Below are 15,683 nucleotides of genomic sequence, written 5' to 3'. Positions count from 1 at the left end.
CGTGAAACACTTGTTTTTTTGGATTTCAAACGTTTGTAAATCATGGTGGCCACTAAACCTTGAATCCTTGAAAAACATGAAATTTGACAATTTAGGCTAAAAAACCTTGAATTTGAAAAAAAACCTGGAATTTTGAACAAAATTCACTAAAAAAATCTGGAATTTTAAACAGTTTTTAAATGTTAAGTAATGAAGTTTTGATTTGACACGAAAAGTCCAAAAGTTTCGTGCACCCCAAAATAAATTTCGTGTGCACCAATGTACCTTTTGAAAATCACTTGACTATAGATAAACAAATGTGTCATCATCAATTTTTTTATTAATTAAAAACCCATTTAAAGTAGCTTTACAGTATCTTTTCAATGTTGTTATACTATGAACACAATTTCTTACCTTAAACTTAACTTTTAACTAAAAATAGACCAAATTCTTAAAGAAATTCAGAAATCCAGTGGGCACCCTGATAAATGGTACAAGTGTTAAATGAGGAATTGTAAACAATCTGACGAAGGACAACATGCTCCACAAGCATGTTATTTTTTAGGTTTTACCACTTATGTAATAACCTATAAATATATTAACAAAATTGAAAAGAATACTCTGTTTATTTGCCAGTTAAGATTAAACTGATAAAGCCTCAAAGCGATTGCTAAAAGATTGCAAGAGAAGATAAAATTTTAATGAAGTTGTTTTACTTACGTCCTTTATAAGGAAGTATTTTTGAGATAAAACTGGTTGAAGTCAGAGACTACAATAGTAATAATCAAGACCCTCCAATACCTAAAATGACTTCTAAAAGGGGTTTTCCTTACTTTGAAAAAAATGTCAGGCTAAATTGGTCTCAGTCAGGCTAAATAAAAAAAAATCTCGAACAAACCCTGTAATATATATTAAGTTTTTACACTAGTAATTGATTAGATATAACACTTATTTTAAAACTTATCACTGAAATTTTTATGTTAAGGGCATAGGGGGGGTCAATCACCTTTTTCACAATTTAGTCTTAATTTTTTGAGTTGTAACTAAGCTATGAGTTGCTTTTTGCAGATTTTTAAAGCTCAAAATATTTTTGAGATGAAGCTAGTTGAAGTCGGAGACTACAATAGTACTAATTAAGAGCTTCTAATATCTAAAATGACTTCTAAAGGGGATTTTCCTTACTTTGAAAAAATGTCAGGCTAAATTGGTCCCAGTCAGGCTAAATTAAAAAAATTTCGCGCACGAACCCTGTTAACATTTTTCGAATCTATAAAAACAAATTTGAGAGAATTATTTTTTTGATAGGTCGTAAATTGTGAATTTCATTCTTAATAAGCGTTTCGCTTTGTAGATTATATGTCAAGTATATATGCTTGAAAAATTTTTAAATTTAAGATTTTTTTAAGTAGATATTACTAACTTCCTAATCAATGTGCTTTTCATTGTACGCGTAAAATATTTTCTAGATAAGTACTTTAAATTAGAATATATTTATTAGTAAGAAAAAGAATCATAAATTAACTGTATCAGTTTTGGTGTAGTTAAAGTAATTAAAACGACAGTGAAAAAAAAAGATAACCGAAAGGTTTTTTGTGCACCATATCCTAGGACCAAATATTTTGAGCTTCTTTTTTTTTGTTCAATAATCTGTATATATATTATATATATATATATAAAAGAATAAATTAGCTACCACTCTTAAATAAAACATTAATTAAGTCTGTATCAGCTGCATAATAACTAAAGTTCCAAAAACTAACAATTTTATGATAACCTCCAAAGGGTTACATGACAATTCAAATTCAAATTCCGACAACTCAAATTCCGACAAATCAAATTCTTAAAAAAATAATTAGAAGACTATATCTCAAAAAATAATTGAAATTTGAGAAAAAAAAAAATGCTTATGTAGACCTTATTAATATCTACAAGCCACTTTTTAATTTTTGCAAAATCTTAAATACTTTTTAAGATATTTTAAAACTACTAAAAATAACTATGTTTATTACTTTATTTAAACCATATACCAAAAAGTATTCAATGTTTTGCAAAAAGAAAAAAATTGCTTGAAGATATTAATAGGACTTACATATGTATTTTTTATATTTGACAAATATACATTACTTTTTTAGTTGTGGCCCTTTCAATTTTTTTTTTTAATTTGAATTGTCGGAATTTGAATCGTCCGAATTTGAATAGTCGTGCACCCCCTCCAAAGCCATATCTAACTGTATATTTAGAAAAAAAAATAAAAAATGTACTGAAAAGCTTTTGTCTAAGCTACGCAGTAAATAATGATTTAGTAATTTACGTCTTTTCATGTGTATGGTAATTAACTGGGCGCCGACCACTAAATACTAAAAAAAATGTCAGCCTAAACTGAGCAATGTAAGTCTAGAATCGCAAAAATTTTCGTACAATGCTTTAATTATTAATGCTGAAACTAGTTCTAACTTATATAAAATCTTAGTTTTTGCTTGAAGAACTAATATTTTGTTTAATAGCTTTACACGTTGGAACATTCTTAAAAAAATTACTGTATACATATCTGCTATATTTAAAATTAAAAATACTGTTTAATTCTAAGCAGCTATCCACTAAGTTACAAAAAAACAGCTTCCATCCATAGTGGTAAATTTTGTTAATGTATACTTTATAGCTAATTCAAATTTGTTGCAAAAACCTTCAAACTTTCTTTTATTGAAATATGTTTTGATTAATGTACAATTCACATTTACTTAACTTATGCATACTACTTAGTTGTTTCAAAGTTGTTGTATACAATTGAAGCAAACATTACTTTTACAAGTTTAATATTACTTATTTTTAAAATATTGTTTACGTCAACTTGTGCTCATGTGGGGCGTTGTGTGAGTTAAACTGTGTTTTGTGAACTTTATATAAAGCATAGTTCTGAAAAATGTAAATTTAGAAGTATGATTTAATTAATGTGCATATTAACTAAACCTTTAAAAGTTTCATTTATTTCAAGCTTCATTCTTCATTTTATTAGAAGGCAAAGCCTTAATTTTTTACTATAAGATTGATTTAACGAAGTATGATGAAGTTTATTTTATTTAAAAAACTAGTTTACATGTTTAAGCTTTTATTTTTCAAACATTTTTTAAATACCATTAAAACGTTTAACTTTTCTATTAAATTAGCCATTAAGTAAATAGTGAAAACAAAATTAAAAGAGTGTTCAAAAATTTTACTATTTTATAAACATATAAAATACTAAAACAATTTAAAAGTTGTTAGCTCATTAGACATAACTTCATTAGTCTAATATATATTATAATAAGTTAATACAAAAACACAAAACCAATATAGTATTTTATTATAAAAAAAACTGTAAAATGTTTTCTGAATATATGTTATCACTGTTCTGTATATTAAAACCATAACAAAAAGTTAGAATAAATAAACACAGAATATATTAATAAGTTATTGTGATTTCAAAAAAAATTGCAAAATTTGAATTGCGAAACACTCAAATGGTATCGAATCCTGAGAAATAAGTTAGAAGATTATTGAGTTACTTAATTTAGTAGTCGCATTTATAGATAAAAAATAACATTTAACGCAATAAGTCAGTTAAAATGTTTTTGTAGCACAAAAAAATTGGGTGCTTAAAAAAAAAATATTTTTTAATTATACCAACATACTGAAAACTACATAAATTTGCTTAACTAAGAAAACTTTATTTATTTTTCATTTAAGCAAAAATTCATAAGTATATTTTGATTTTACAAATACAATGTTTTAGTATATGCTACAACTAGAACTTTAAGTTTTTATTTATTAAACTATATTTATAAAACTTTTACTAATATGCTTAAAGTTTTCTTATGTAAATACACAACATAAACAAATAAAATATATGCACTATTTTTACTAGAAACTACTACTTTGCTTCACTGCTAGTTTCAACTAAGCCTAGTTACTTGAAGATAATAATTCATGTAAAGGAGGTTTATAATTATTTTAATTAAATAGCAATTTAAAGTTGAGTTACACTAAATCAAATTCACTCACATCTTTACTATAATACTTTTATTTAATTTTTTAAACATTATGGTTAGGTAGAAATTTAAAGGTTTAGCTAGAAGTTTAAAGTTTTAGGCAGAAGTTAAAAAAATTAGGTAGAAGTTTAAAGATTTAGGTAGAAGTTTAAAGGCTTAGGTAGAAGTTTAATCTTTATTTTAACTACTCAACCACGTATTAATAAAATAGATTTTCAACATTTTCCTTAAAATGCCATTTAACAAAATATTTTATGTTGTTTTATTTTCAAAAGATACTTTAGTTTTGGTACTATAGTTAAGTGCCAAGATATTTTTTGTGGTTGTATTTCAACTAACGTAGAATAAATTAGTTATAGCTGAATAATTAAAATAGTTGGCTTAAACCAATGGTTTAACCAGCTGGGTTGTAGAGTTCAACAAAAAAATCTACTTCTCCTCAAATATAACCTTTAGCTCAACCAAAGATATACCCATTTATTTACTTAAAAACCTACTTTTGTTCAATTTATTTGTAATTAATTGTCATGAACTGTTCTTTTGAAAAGGTATTTAAAACATTAATTCCAAAATAAAAAATAAGTCTGTTCAGTAACTAAATTTATAACAAATTTCTTAATTTATATCTAGTTTGGACAGTTAGTTAGTTGCAGTCTTGCACAAGTGTATTTTTTACAATCAAATATCAAGTTAAATAAAAGAAACAAAACCTTGTTTAAAAGTATATTAATAAATTTACTTTAAAAAACATTTCAAATAAAGTTGAGCTAATATGATTCAACAACAGTTGGTTTTGAAGCAAAAATTAGTTGACAGTCATAACAGTTAAAAGATTCACATAAATAAAAAGTAGTAATTAATTGATATAAACTTTATAAAAACATACTCTTATTTATGGAATACAAATGCTAAATCACACAAGTAGACATCACTTGTCTTCCTAAGCTGTTTTGAGGAAACTACTAAAAAAATCATTATTCGACCAGTAAAGTATGCGCCACCCTATAAAAAAAAGCCTAGACACCGGTCCCTGAAACAAAAATTAGCTTCACATCCAAGAGAAACCTCTATATATATATGAATACATATCCTTGAAGTAGTTAATTTTAACATCACATAATTACGTATGGCTAGTTAGCTGGAAGTATAGCACCACGTTGATTTTATAAATAACCGAAACTAGTTACCTTGTGTAACGATGAAACAATGTTTAATTCTGTTTATTTAAAGATAACTTTTTTAATTTTGATACAACTTAAAATTTTGCTTCCTTATATTTTATAGTCATCAGAGTTCTCATTACCCACGGTCGCATTACAACTTTATCAATTTTCAAGGCAGAGTTGCCAAAGTTTCAAAAAAAAAAAAGAATTATGATTTAAGAATAAATGTTATCATTAACAATTTAAAATTACATGCATAAGTAGTTGTATGGGGACTTTCTGATACATATCTGGCAACTATTCTTAAAACAAATAGTTTTTTGAAGCACGTCATTCGACAAACGATCACATTCTAAATTATTTTCTTTTTTAATCAACTGAGTTTAGAACAGCCAATTTAGCTAATGACAATTTAACTCTAGATTTACTGAATAATTTGATGTTTGTTGAAAATTAAACTAAACATGTTTTTGTTTCCGTATACTTGTTTTAGTAAAAAATTTTATAAACTTGTTTCAAATACATATCATTTAAATAAAAAAAGAGTTTTAGTTTAGTGCTAATTTACCAACCTTGTTTATAACTATAGAAACATTAGCTAAAGTTTCAATAATAATCAAATAAAAAATAAACTATGTTTTAAATACAAAAATAGCAAGCATTGGAAAATCATCAAATAAAAATTTTTGAAGACAGAATATCTAAAATGAATTAACTTTTATTCCAATATAAAAATTGTATTTAAACAAAACTTTCTAATTATTTTATTGTTTAACTCTTTAAACATTAAAATGTTACAGTAGTAAGTCCTACAAAACTAAAATAAAAAAGTAAAAAATAACAACACTTTGTTTTTCAATCTTTATTTCCAGCCGTTATATTTTCAGTCAAGGCAAAAACGTATATAAAATCATAGATACACTCAGTCAAAATATTAAAACTAATAGGTTTTGAGTAAAATAAAACAAAATAACTAGATCATAATGGCAACCTTGCTTTCAAAACTTTTTTTTTTATAAAAATATACTACTGTTTACAAAAATATAATATGTAAAAAAATATACTATTAAATAAAAACAAATTGAAAAAATTGAAACAAAATAAAGACCAAATTTAAAAATTTTGAGAAAATGCAACAAGTAACTTATCGATTGTTAAACAGTAAATAAATAAAAATATCTAAAGACAAAACACAAAAGTAGGAATTTTTATAACTTTAAAGAACAAACTAAAACTCACATTCAATCTCAGTTTTCTTATAAAAGTTTTAACAGCAACAATAAAAAAAAATCGCTAAAAAATAGAATTTTTTTTAATTGGTCAAAAACAACATAAAATACAAATGTCATTTTGTTTATTAATAAAGTATTTTCAAAACTTATAAACTCAAATACCAGAAGCAAGCATCATAAAAATAAATACAAACAATGGAACAGAAAAACCCAACTTGCTACTTTAATTCTTCTACGACTAAATTTCCTATTTACAAAACCCTCTTTAAACCAGTTATGATGCAAACAATCTTACAATCAAATTTCAAATACTAGTGGCGTGTTGCAAGCAGTTATCACTGAAAAACTTGTGCTAATCTTGCAATCAAATTTCAAATACTAGTGGCGTGTTGCAAGCAGTTATCGCTGAAAAACTTGTGCTAATCTTACAACTAAATTTCAAATACTAGTGGCGTGTTGCAAGCAGTTATCGCTGAAAAACTTGTGCTAATCTTACAACTAAATTTCAAATACTAGTGGCGTGTTGCAAGCAGTTATCGCTGAAAAACTTGTGCTAATCTTACAACTAAATTTCAAATACTAGTGGCGTGTTGCAAGCAGTTATCACTGAAAAACTTGTGCTAATCTTGCAATCAAATTTCAAATACTAGTGGCGTGTTGCAAGCAGTTATCGCTGAAAAACTTGTGCTAATCTTACAACTAAATTTCAAATACTAGTGGCGTGTTGCAAGCAGTTATCGCTGAAAAACTTGTGCTAATCTTACAACTAAATTTCAAATACTAGTGGCGTGTTGCAAGCAGTTATCGCTGAAAAACTTGTGCTAATCTTACAACTAAATTTCAAATACTAGTGGCGTGTTGCAAGCAGTTATCGCTGAAAAACTTGTGCTAATCTTACAACTAAATTTCAAATACTAGTGGCGTGTTGCAAGCAGTTATCGCTGAAAAACTTGTGCTAATCTTACAATCAAATTTCAAATACTAGTGGCGTGTTGCAAACAGTTATCGCTGAAAAACTTGTGCTGCTTCTTCAGCTTGTTCAACTTTCCCTGCTCCTGATCGGCCGCCACCTGCGCGAAGAAGCTCATCATCTTCTGTTTCTTGTCGGGAACTTTTTCTTCCTCCTCCTCCTCCGATTCGTCATCCTCCCACGTGACTTTAACCCCCTCCTCGTCCAGCAACTTCTCAACTGAGGGGAATTTTTTGTTTAGTTTGTTGATTAAATAAAAATTTTATATATTTTGATTTTTTTAACCAAGTAGGTTTTTTTTGGATTTTATTAACTTACAGTGTATTTTATTTTTAAAAATTCAGTGTTCGGACATTTAGACAGTTCAGTGTATTTTATATCTTAAAAAGCTGTAGTAATATACGAAATTGTGGAAAATATTGCTTATTTTGTAATCCAGTTTGACTTTTTATATTAAATGTTAAAATCAATTTAACTGCAGGAAATATGACTGGCCATATAATGTACGACAACTGAAAAACCTTTAAATTTAAGGCTTTTTAATGGGTGTTGCTAAATATTTATATCTAGATAACATCCAAGTCTTTTTTCTAAATTTGATTACTACTCAGTTAATAAATAAATGTAACTTTCTTTTTTGATTTAGATATTTCAGAAAAAAATCATCAAAAACCATGCAACAAGCGGCAATTCACTATCGGAAATTAATCTTCAACTACATATTGAAATTTCAAAAAAAAAAAGCAAAATCAGTCAGGTTTTCCTAGAGCTTGTGGTTCAATAGTTCGAAAATTAAGGTCAAGACTTATATTATGTTAAGTAAATCATGAGATTATAAAGCAAACAAGCTGAACGGGCTGACAAACCAACCTTAAACGACGACATATATTTAATACTCCACACATCAAATTGTAATAAAAGTTGAAACTAACCGGTCTTCCAGCTGAAGCGCACGAAATGCGGGTAGCCGAATACAGGGTCCACCACTTTCCTTATCCACTTCTTTGTAGTAGGATCTTTTTGTTTAATATCATAATTGCACATGCTTATTAATTTGACGACAAAAAAGTTATAAAAGATTAGTTAGCATTTGAATTTGGTATTCTAGTTGTATATATGTAGAAACACTTTACTAGCTTAGAAAATGTTGAAATATTAAAACAGCTTAGAGTATAAAACTAAACTGAAGTTAAAAATATATCTTTAATAGCATAACAACATTAAAAACTACTGTAAAAATAATTTAAATACGTTTTTTTATGAAAAAAAAAACTAAATAACACATCTTTTTTTACTTTATGACAGACTTTTCGTATTTAATCCGATACCTAACAACTAGTGTACCAATTAATAACGTAAATAAAATAGGTTGTCTAAAATAAAAAATAGGAGGGATACTTGAGCTTTTGAAATCCGTAGTTGTAATTTGTAATGTGTAATATATAAATGTTTGTATATATTCTAAAACATAATCTCTCTGATATATATAGTTGTTTTTTAACACTAACTTTTAGTCATTTTGCACAGTTTTGCTTTTGACAATGACTGAGGAAAAGTCGAAACGGCGTCAACATGAAATAAACTATGAATTTGTAACTGTTTGAAATGGTTCTTAAAATAGGTTGTGTCAAACAATTTTGGAACTTTAAAATTAAACCTCTTTCTTAATAGATATTCTGATTTTAGTTCCAGTAGTTAATTCTTAATTTAACTATACATTCTTATAGCACATTTCTGTTAGATTTAATTATTTTGTAAAAGTTTCGACCACACTTAGAGTATTTTCAAAAGTATGACGATTTAACTTTTAACTGTTTAAAATGTTTTTTAACATAAAACATAACCACCAAAAGTCATGCCTAGTTCATATAAGTAGTATAGAAAAAGGAAAAAGTACAAACCAGAGGTGTAGCCGCTCCCGTACGCGCGATCGAGGTCGGGAATTTCGTCGAACTTCCACTCGTCCATGATCTGGTCCCTGGCGTGTTTGGCGCATATTGACGCGGCCGACACTATCTTGTAGTTGGCGTCCGCCCTCGCTTCCACCGTGATCTCGGTGTTCGGGTACTTGCTCTGTTCAGGTTGTTTTTATATTGTGCCTCGATTTTTAATAAAATATATATATATGACTAACTCAATTGTGAGTTTGATATATCTGAATGCAAAACAAGTACATCAAATATATGAAGGATTTCAGTGGAAGCAAAAATATTTAACAAAAAAAAAGGATTTAAACAAAAAAAATTAATAAAAACTTGCTAGCTTTAATTTCAAATACTTCCTTTCAAAACTTCTTTTAAGACCTGTAAAATTTCAAAATTTTAAAATTGGTTTCACTTTATAAGATAAAAATGCATTATAAGATAAAAATAAAATACCTTTAACATTTCCTGGTATTTGTAAGGGCATCCGACTGTGTCAACAAAAATCTTCTTCACTTTGATGCCCGAATCCATGAACTCTCTGATGAGTTGCACCGCGGTATCGTGAGACATGCTGTTCAGATTGTACTTTATCCTGTGAAAACATATTATTTGTTCATACTGTATTTTATCCTGTGAAAATGTATTTTGTTCAGATTGTACTTTATCCTGTGAAAACATATTATTTGTTCATACTGTATTGTATCATGTGAAAATGTATTTTGTTCAGATTGTACTTTATCCTGTGAAAACATATTATTTGTTCATACTGTATTGTATCATGTGAAAATGTATTTTGTTCAGATTGTACTTTATCCTGTGAAAACATATTATTTGTTCATACTGTATTGTTTCATGTGAAAATGTATTTTGTTCAGATTGTACTTTATCCTGTGAAAACATATCATTTGTTCATACTGTATTGTATCATGTGAAAATGTATTTTGTTCAGATTGTACTTTATCCTGTGAAAACATATTATTTGTTCATGTGAAAATGTATTTTGTTCAGATTGTACTTTATCCTGTGAAAACATATTATTTGTTCATACTGTATTTTATCCTGTGAAAATGTATTTTCATGGTTGCCACTGATCAAGCTGAGAAAAATTTCCTGACTTTTCCTGACTTTTTCCTGACTTTTTACCAAAGTTTTCCTGACTTTTCTAAATAATACTCTTAAATTAAACTTATTGTAAATTACATAATCTAACACTTGAAACTATATAAAGCTTTCAATCTTATTTTAATACAGGTTAAAAACAACAGTTTTTTGCTGAATTCTATCAAACTTTCAGTACACCACTTAAACCATGTATGATTCATGTTTGTAATAAACAGTTCTATCAGCAAAATACTTGTATTATCACCTTATAAACACAGCTTGTCTGAAAAAGGACACAATTTTTTAGCATTTCCTAGCATAAATGTATCTAGATAAACAAATGACATATAAGGAACTTTTACAATTTTTGTGTATATATCACAGTTTCACTATGGAAGTGTCCTTGCTACAGATCATCAATACTAAAAAGCTTACAAAATCTGCTTGTTCAAGTAGGGTACTTGTTCAATATGTTAATAGAAACTGTTTGCAGTTGTATAAAGGATATTTTACTAATTTATACCAGGTGAAGGCATTGGAAATTAAATTAAATATTTTGTAAATTTCCAGGAAAATATTGGATTTTTTTTCTGACTTTAAAGGACTTTTAATAAATTTTTACCGTTTGAAGGCTTTGGCAAACAAAGAATTTTGTAAATTAAAACTGACAAAATATGATTTTTTTTTATAAAATTTCCTGACTTTTCCTGACTTTTTTTCAAAACCCCCCATTTTTACCTGACTTTTCCTGACTTTTGTAATTTTTTTAAATTTTTCCTGACTTTTCCTGATTTCCTGACCGAGTGGCAACCCTGGTATTTTGTTCAGATTGTACTTTATCCTGTGAAAACACTATTTGTTCATACTGTATTGTATCATGTGAAAATGTATTTTGTTCAGATTGTACTTTATCCTGTGAAAACATATTATTTGTTCATACTGTATTGTATCATGTGAAAATGTATTTTGTTCAGATTGTACTTTATCCTGTGAAAACATATTATTTGTTCATACTGTATTGTATCATGTGAAAATGTATTTTGTTCAGATTGTACTTTATCCTGTGAAAACATATTATTTGTTCATACTGTATTGTATCATGTGAAAACGTATTTTGTTCAGATTGTACTTTATCTTGTAAAAACATATTATTTGTTCATACTGTATTTTATCCTGTGAAAATGTATTTTGTTCAGATTGTACTTTATCTTGTAAAAACACTATTTGTTCAGATTATACTTTATTCTGTTAAATCATACATTTTGTTAAGACTGTACTTTATCCTGTGAAATATATTATTTGTTCAGACTGTACTTTTCCCATAAAAACTGATTATTTTTTCAGATTGTACTTTATCCTGTTAAAATATATATTTTATTCAGATTGTACTTAATCCTGTAAAAATATTAATTGTTCAGATTGTAGTTTATTCTGTGAAATTATGTTTTGTTCAGCTTGTATTTCATCCTATAATTTGTGTTTTATGTTTGAAGCAGAAAAATTGTTTTCACAGGTCTCAGGGGAGTTTTCAAAAAGTAATAAAAATATGTTACACTAAAATGTTGTTAGTTTACAAGACACTCCTAAAAACAAACAAGACTAAATTGTAATTAAGAATTCATTGAAGAGCTTTGTTTGGTTTTAACAAATTTAACTACTAATGTACCATAATAAAGCATTATTTATTTGTTTATTCTTTAAACCTCATCAATATTTTGTATATCTAACAACAAACACTTATATAACAACAAACACTATTACTTAATGATAGTAGTTAAAGTTCCTTGCTGAGTTGTTTTGAAACACACAACAACCAAAACTGCGTGTGTAGCTTGTTTTTTTAATGATATTTAATGTATATAACCTTCTTAATAAGTTTTAATTTTCAACTAGTATCAAACTAAATACTTTCCAAAAATTTTATGTTAAAACGTGTGTTAAAAAATGAAACATTTGTAAAAGAGGGTTTTCGGACTTTTAAGACCTAAGGGCTGGTAGTAAAAATCCTAATGCTGTCCCTTTAAGTAAATATGAATGCTCATTAAGTTACAATAAAATCTCAGAACAGAAATATTCCAACAAAATTTTTTTAAACTGATTATTTTTCTTATGCTAACTGTTATCTTTAAACATTTTTTCCCATTAACTATGTAATTTTCTAAAAATAATTTTTAAAATTCATAAGGTTAAAAAAAAAAAAAAACTAAATATAAGCTCATTTTAATGTTTTTTAACGAAATATTAAATTTATAAGCAAAATTAAACTGTTTAAATTAACCTGACACTAACTCTTATTTAACAACACCAACTAGCTTTATCAAAATTTTCCCAGGCATCTCATGGGGTGATATTATCAAAAAAAAGTTCAAATTATATATTTTTAAATGTAATCATCTTTATCTAACAGTCAAAATCTAAGACATTTTTTCTTATTCGTCATTCTACAATCACACCAATCAACTCACTTTCTCAACATACTGCCTGATATATCATGCGGGGATATAACCCTGCACGCCCACCCGAAGAAGTCCTCGCTCGCCTCCTTCAGCTTACCCATCATCTTTGTCCGCTCCTTGTGGGTCAATTTCTTGCTGTCATCGCACCCTAGAGCTTCCAGCTGGGCTTCGTGGGTCACAGGAACCACTGCTGCAGCGTACACCATTGGGCCTGAAGTATAAGTTAGATTAAAAAAGTTAGTACTTGTGAACAATTTGTGGTACAATTTAGCTAATCATTTTGCATTTTTTTTTAGTTTCAAGTGTTCCATGTTTGTAAAACGCAGTGAAAAAAAAGGCTAGCTTGAAAAATTACATAATTTTACAAAAACTGCAGCATAAACCATTTGATCCGAATTTTGTTAAAATAAATAATTTAGTTTTCAGTCAATGGTCTAAAACTAAAAACTTATAATTATTATGTTTTATAACAAGGTATTCTACAGAGTGCGCATAAAACTTAGACCAAAAGTTAGAATGATGTTAAGTTTTTTATTCTGTATTTTCTTAGTATCAGAGAGGCTAAAAGATTTTTTTTTCTTTTAATTTTAAGAATTAAAGTTAAAACTGAAAATCTAAAATTGATTTACTTTTTATCTGCAATAAGTGCAACTGAATGTAAAGAAATTTTTTATTTTAAAATCTTTAAAGATTTCAAATTTAAAGAGTACCATGTTTCCTAAATATAATTGAAGAATAGCAAGCTAAAAACAAAATATTATATTTTACAACAGCAGTCACATACACTGTTTGACCATAAAAAATTTTACTTGTGAATAAATTAATGATCAAAAATGTCTTGAGAAAAATAGACAATTAAAAACAGCACTTATTCTTTCATCTAATGTTTATTTAAGATTTGTTCATATTTTTGGGCACGTTGTTTGAAACAATAATTGCTGTACAAAGATAAACACACTACCGGGATAGGTTAAAATTAAATAAAAAATTATGAATAAACTTTGAAGTTACAACAGTACTTCAAGTGAAAAACATAAAAAAAGACTATGAGGTACTGCTGTTTATATATTTTTTTAATTTTAGATTTCTCAATATGATTTTATCTCAACACTGACGAGGTCTTTGACCAAAGCTTAGCTTGTAAAATAAATTCTTGAAAGAATAAATTCATTTCTCAATATGATTTAGATTTGTTACTATCAACTTAAATACAACAAAAGTTATTGTTTAAAATAAGCAATTTATTTAGCATTAAAAGTTATTTTAAGGGCATAGGGGGGGTAAACACCCCTTTTTGGTTTTTGATCTTATTTTATATAGTTTTTACTAAGCTACAAGATGCTTTTTACAGATTTAAAAAATTCAAAATAATTTTTGAGATATAGCCGGTCAAAGTCGGAGGCAACAATAGGATCCTTATGGGAGGCGCAAACTAAAACGGCAAATAACTAGAAATCACTAAAAATCTATCTTCTCCTACGTTTTTTGAGATAACTACCTCAAACTTTCAGGAAATGTTCCTTGCAGTATTTAGAAAATTCTGTCGGAACAGAATTTAAAAAAATTAAAAAATAAAAATTTTATAACAAAAAAACAAAAAAAAAACTGTTTTTTTTGTTTATTTTTTATATAAAATTTCTATTTTTTATTTTTTTCAAAATTCCTTCCGACAGAATTTTCTAAATATATCAAGGAACATTTCCTGAAAGTTTGAGGTAGTTATCTCAAAAAACGTAGGAGAAGATAGATTTTTAGTAAAATAGTCTATTTTTGCCGTTTTAGTTTGCGCCTCCCATAAGGAACCTATTGTTGACTCCGACTTTGACCGGCTATATCTCAAAAATTATTTTGAATTTTTTAAATCTGTAAAAAGCATCTTGTAGCTTAGTAAAAACTATATAAAATAAGAACAAAAACCAAAAAAGGGTGTTTACCCCCCCCTATGCCCTTAATTTTGTAGTACTCATAAAACATATATACTAGAAGAATTACTATTTTTTAGGTAAGCTGCATTTAATAAATCACCATTTCTGTAGACAAACAAAAAAACTTATTCAAATACAACTTAATTTTTATTTTGTAATAACTTGAAAACTGCTGCATTTATTGGAAAACATAACTTGAATAAAATATACATATAAACCTTAACTATAAAAAAAGCTCTTGAATTGCAATATTATAAAAATATACAATATTATAATTGTCTTTTCTAACAAACAATATAATCGAACCTAGAACAGGGCCCCTTCCGGCTTCGTCAATACCAAGAATGCATTCCTTGCCTTTCAAAAACTCGCTCAATTCTGACTTGAGCCACATGCTTTTCTTTGGGTTCTTTGTGTAAATACCTGTATCCATTTTGCTGCTTATGTGTGTCAATCCAGTTAAGTAATCAAGTACAAAAGTTTTACAAATCCTAAAACAATACAATACTTGAACGTTTTAAACTAGTAAATGTTTATAAATTCATAAGTTTAAAATATTTTTCAGAACAAAAGAATCAACTTACCAATAAAAACAAAAAATCATCTAGAGTCTACAAAGCCTTAGCTTATAACTAAAACTCACAAAACAGAGTAAATTATTTTATAAGTATTATTTAAAGCAAAAAAGTAGTCTAATTGTTTAATTATTGAGATTTAATGTACTAAAATAACATAAAATTTCTTTGACTTTTTGTGAAAATACCTGTATGCATTATAATTCTTATGTGTCAAAATAATTAAATATTCAAGTACCAAGGTTTTACCAGTGCTAAATAAATATGTTTCATTTTTTTACAAGTACCTAATCTTACAATTGTATCAGTTTCAAATAAAATTTCAGAAAACA

General features: G+C 27.1%; 1 protein-coding gene across 2 annotated transcripts; it reads right to left on the bottom strand.

The window, feature by feature from the left end:
• Positions 1-6,289: 6,289 nt before the first annotated feature.
• Positions 6,290-15,255, bottom strand: LOC145849989 (ribonuclease H2 subunit A-like). Of its 2 annotated transcripts, XM_082955117.1 has the most exons (6): positions 15,083-15,255; positions 12,861-13,062; positions 9,748-9,886; positions 9,271-9,442; positions 8,302-8,385; positions 6,290-7,588 (listed from the first exon to the last, which is right to left on the bottom strand). In XM_082955117.1, the coding sequence occupies exons 1-6, from the start codon at positions 15,207-15,209 to the stop codon at positions 7,374-7,376; spliced, it is 939 nt and encodes a 312-aa protein (XP_082811243.1). In that variant the 5' UTR covers positions 15,210-15,255; the 3' UTR covers positions 6,290-7,373. The 2 variants fall into 2 exon arrangements, with proteins under 2 accessions (XP_082811243.1, XP_082811245.1); XM_082955119.1 differs by lacking the exon at positions 8,302-8,385.
• Between the last annotated feature and the right edge of the window lie 428 nt (positions 15,256-15,683).

This window comes from Thalia democratica, chromosome 2, assembly GCF_965202585.1.
Source record: "Thalia democratica chromosome 2, ktThaDemo2.hap1.1, whole genome shotgun sequence".
NCBI lineage: Eukaryota > Metazoa > Chordata > Thaliacea > Salpida > Salpidae > Thalia > Thalia democratica.
This window is presented reverse-complemented; position numbering and strand designations above follow the sequence as displayed.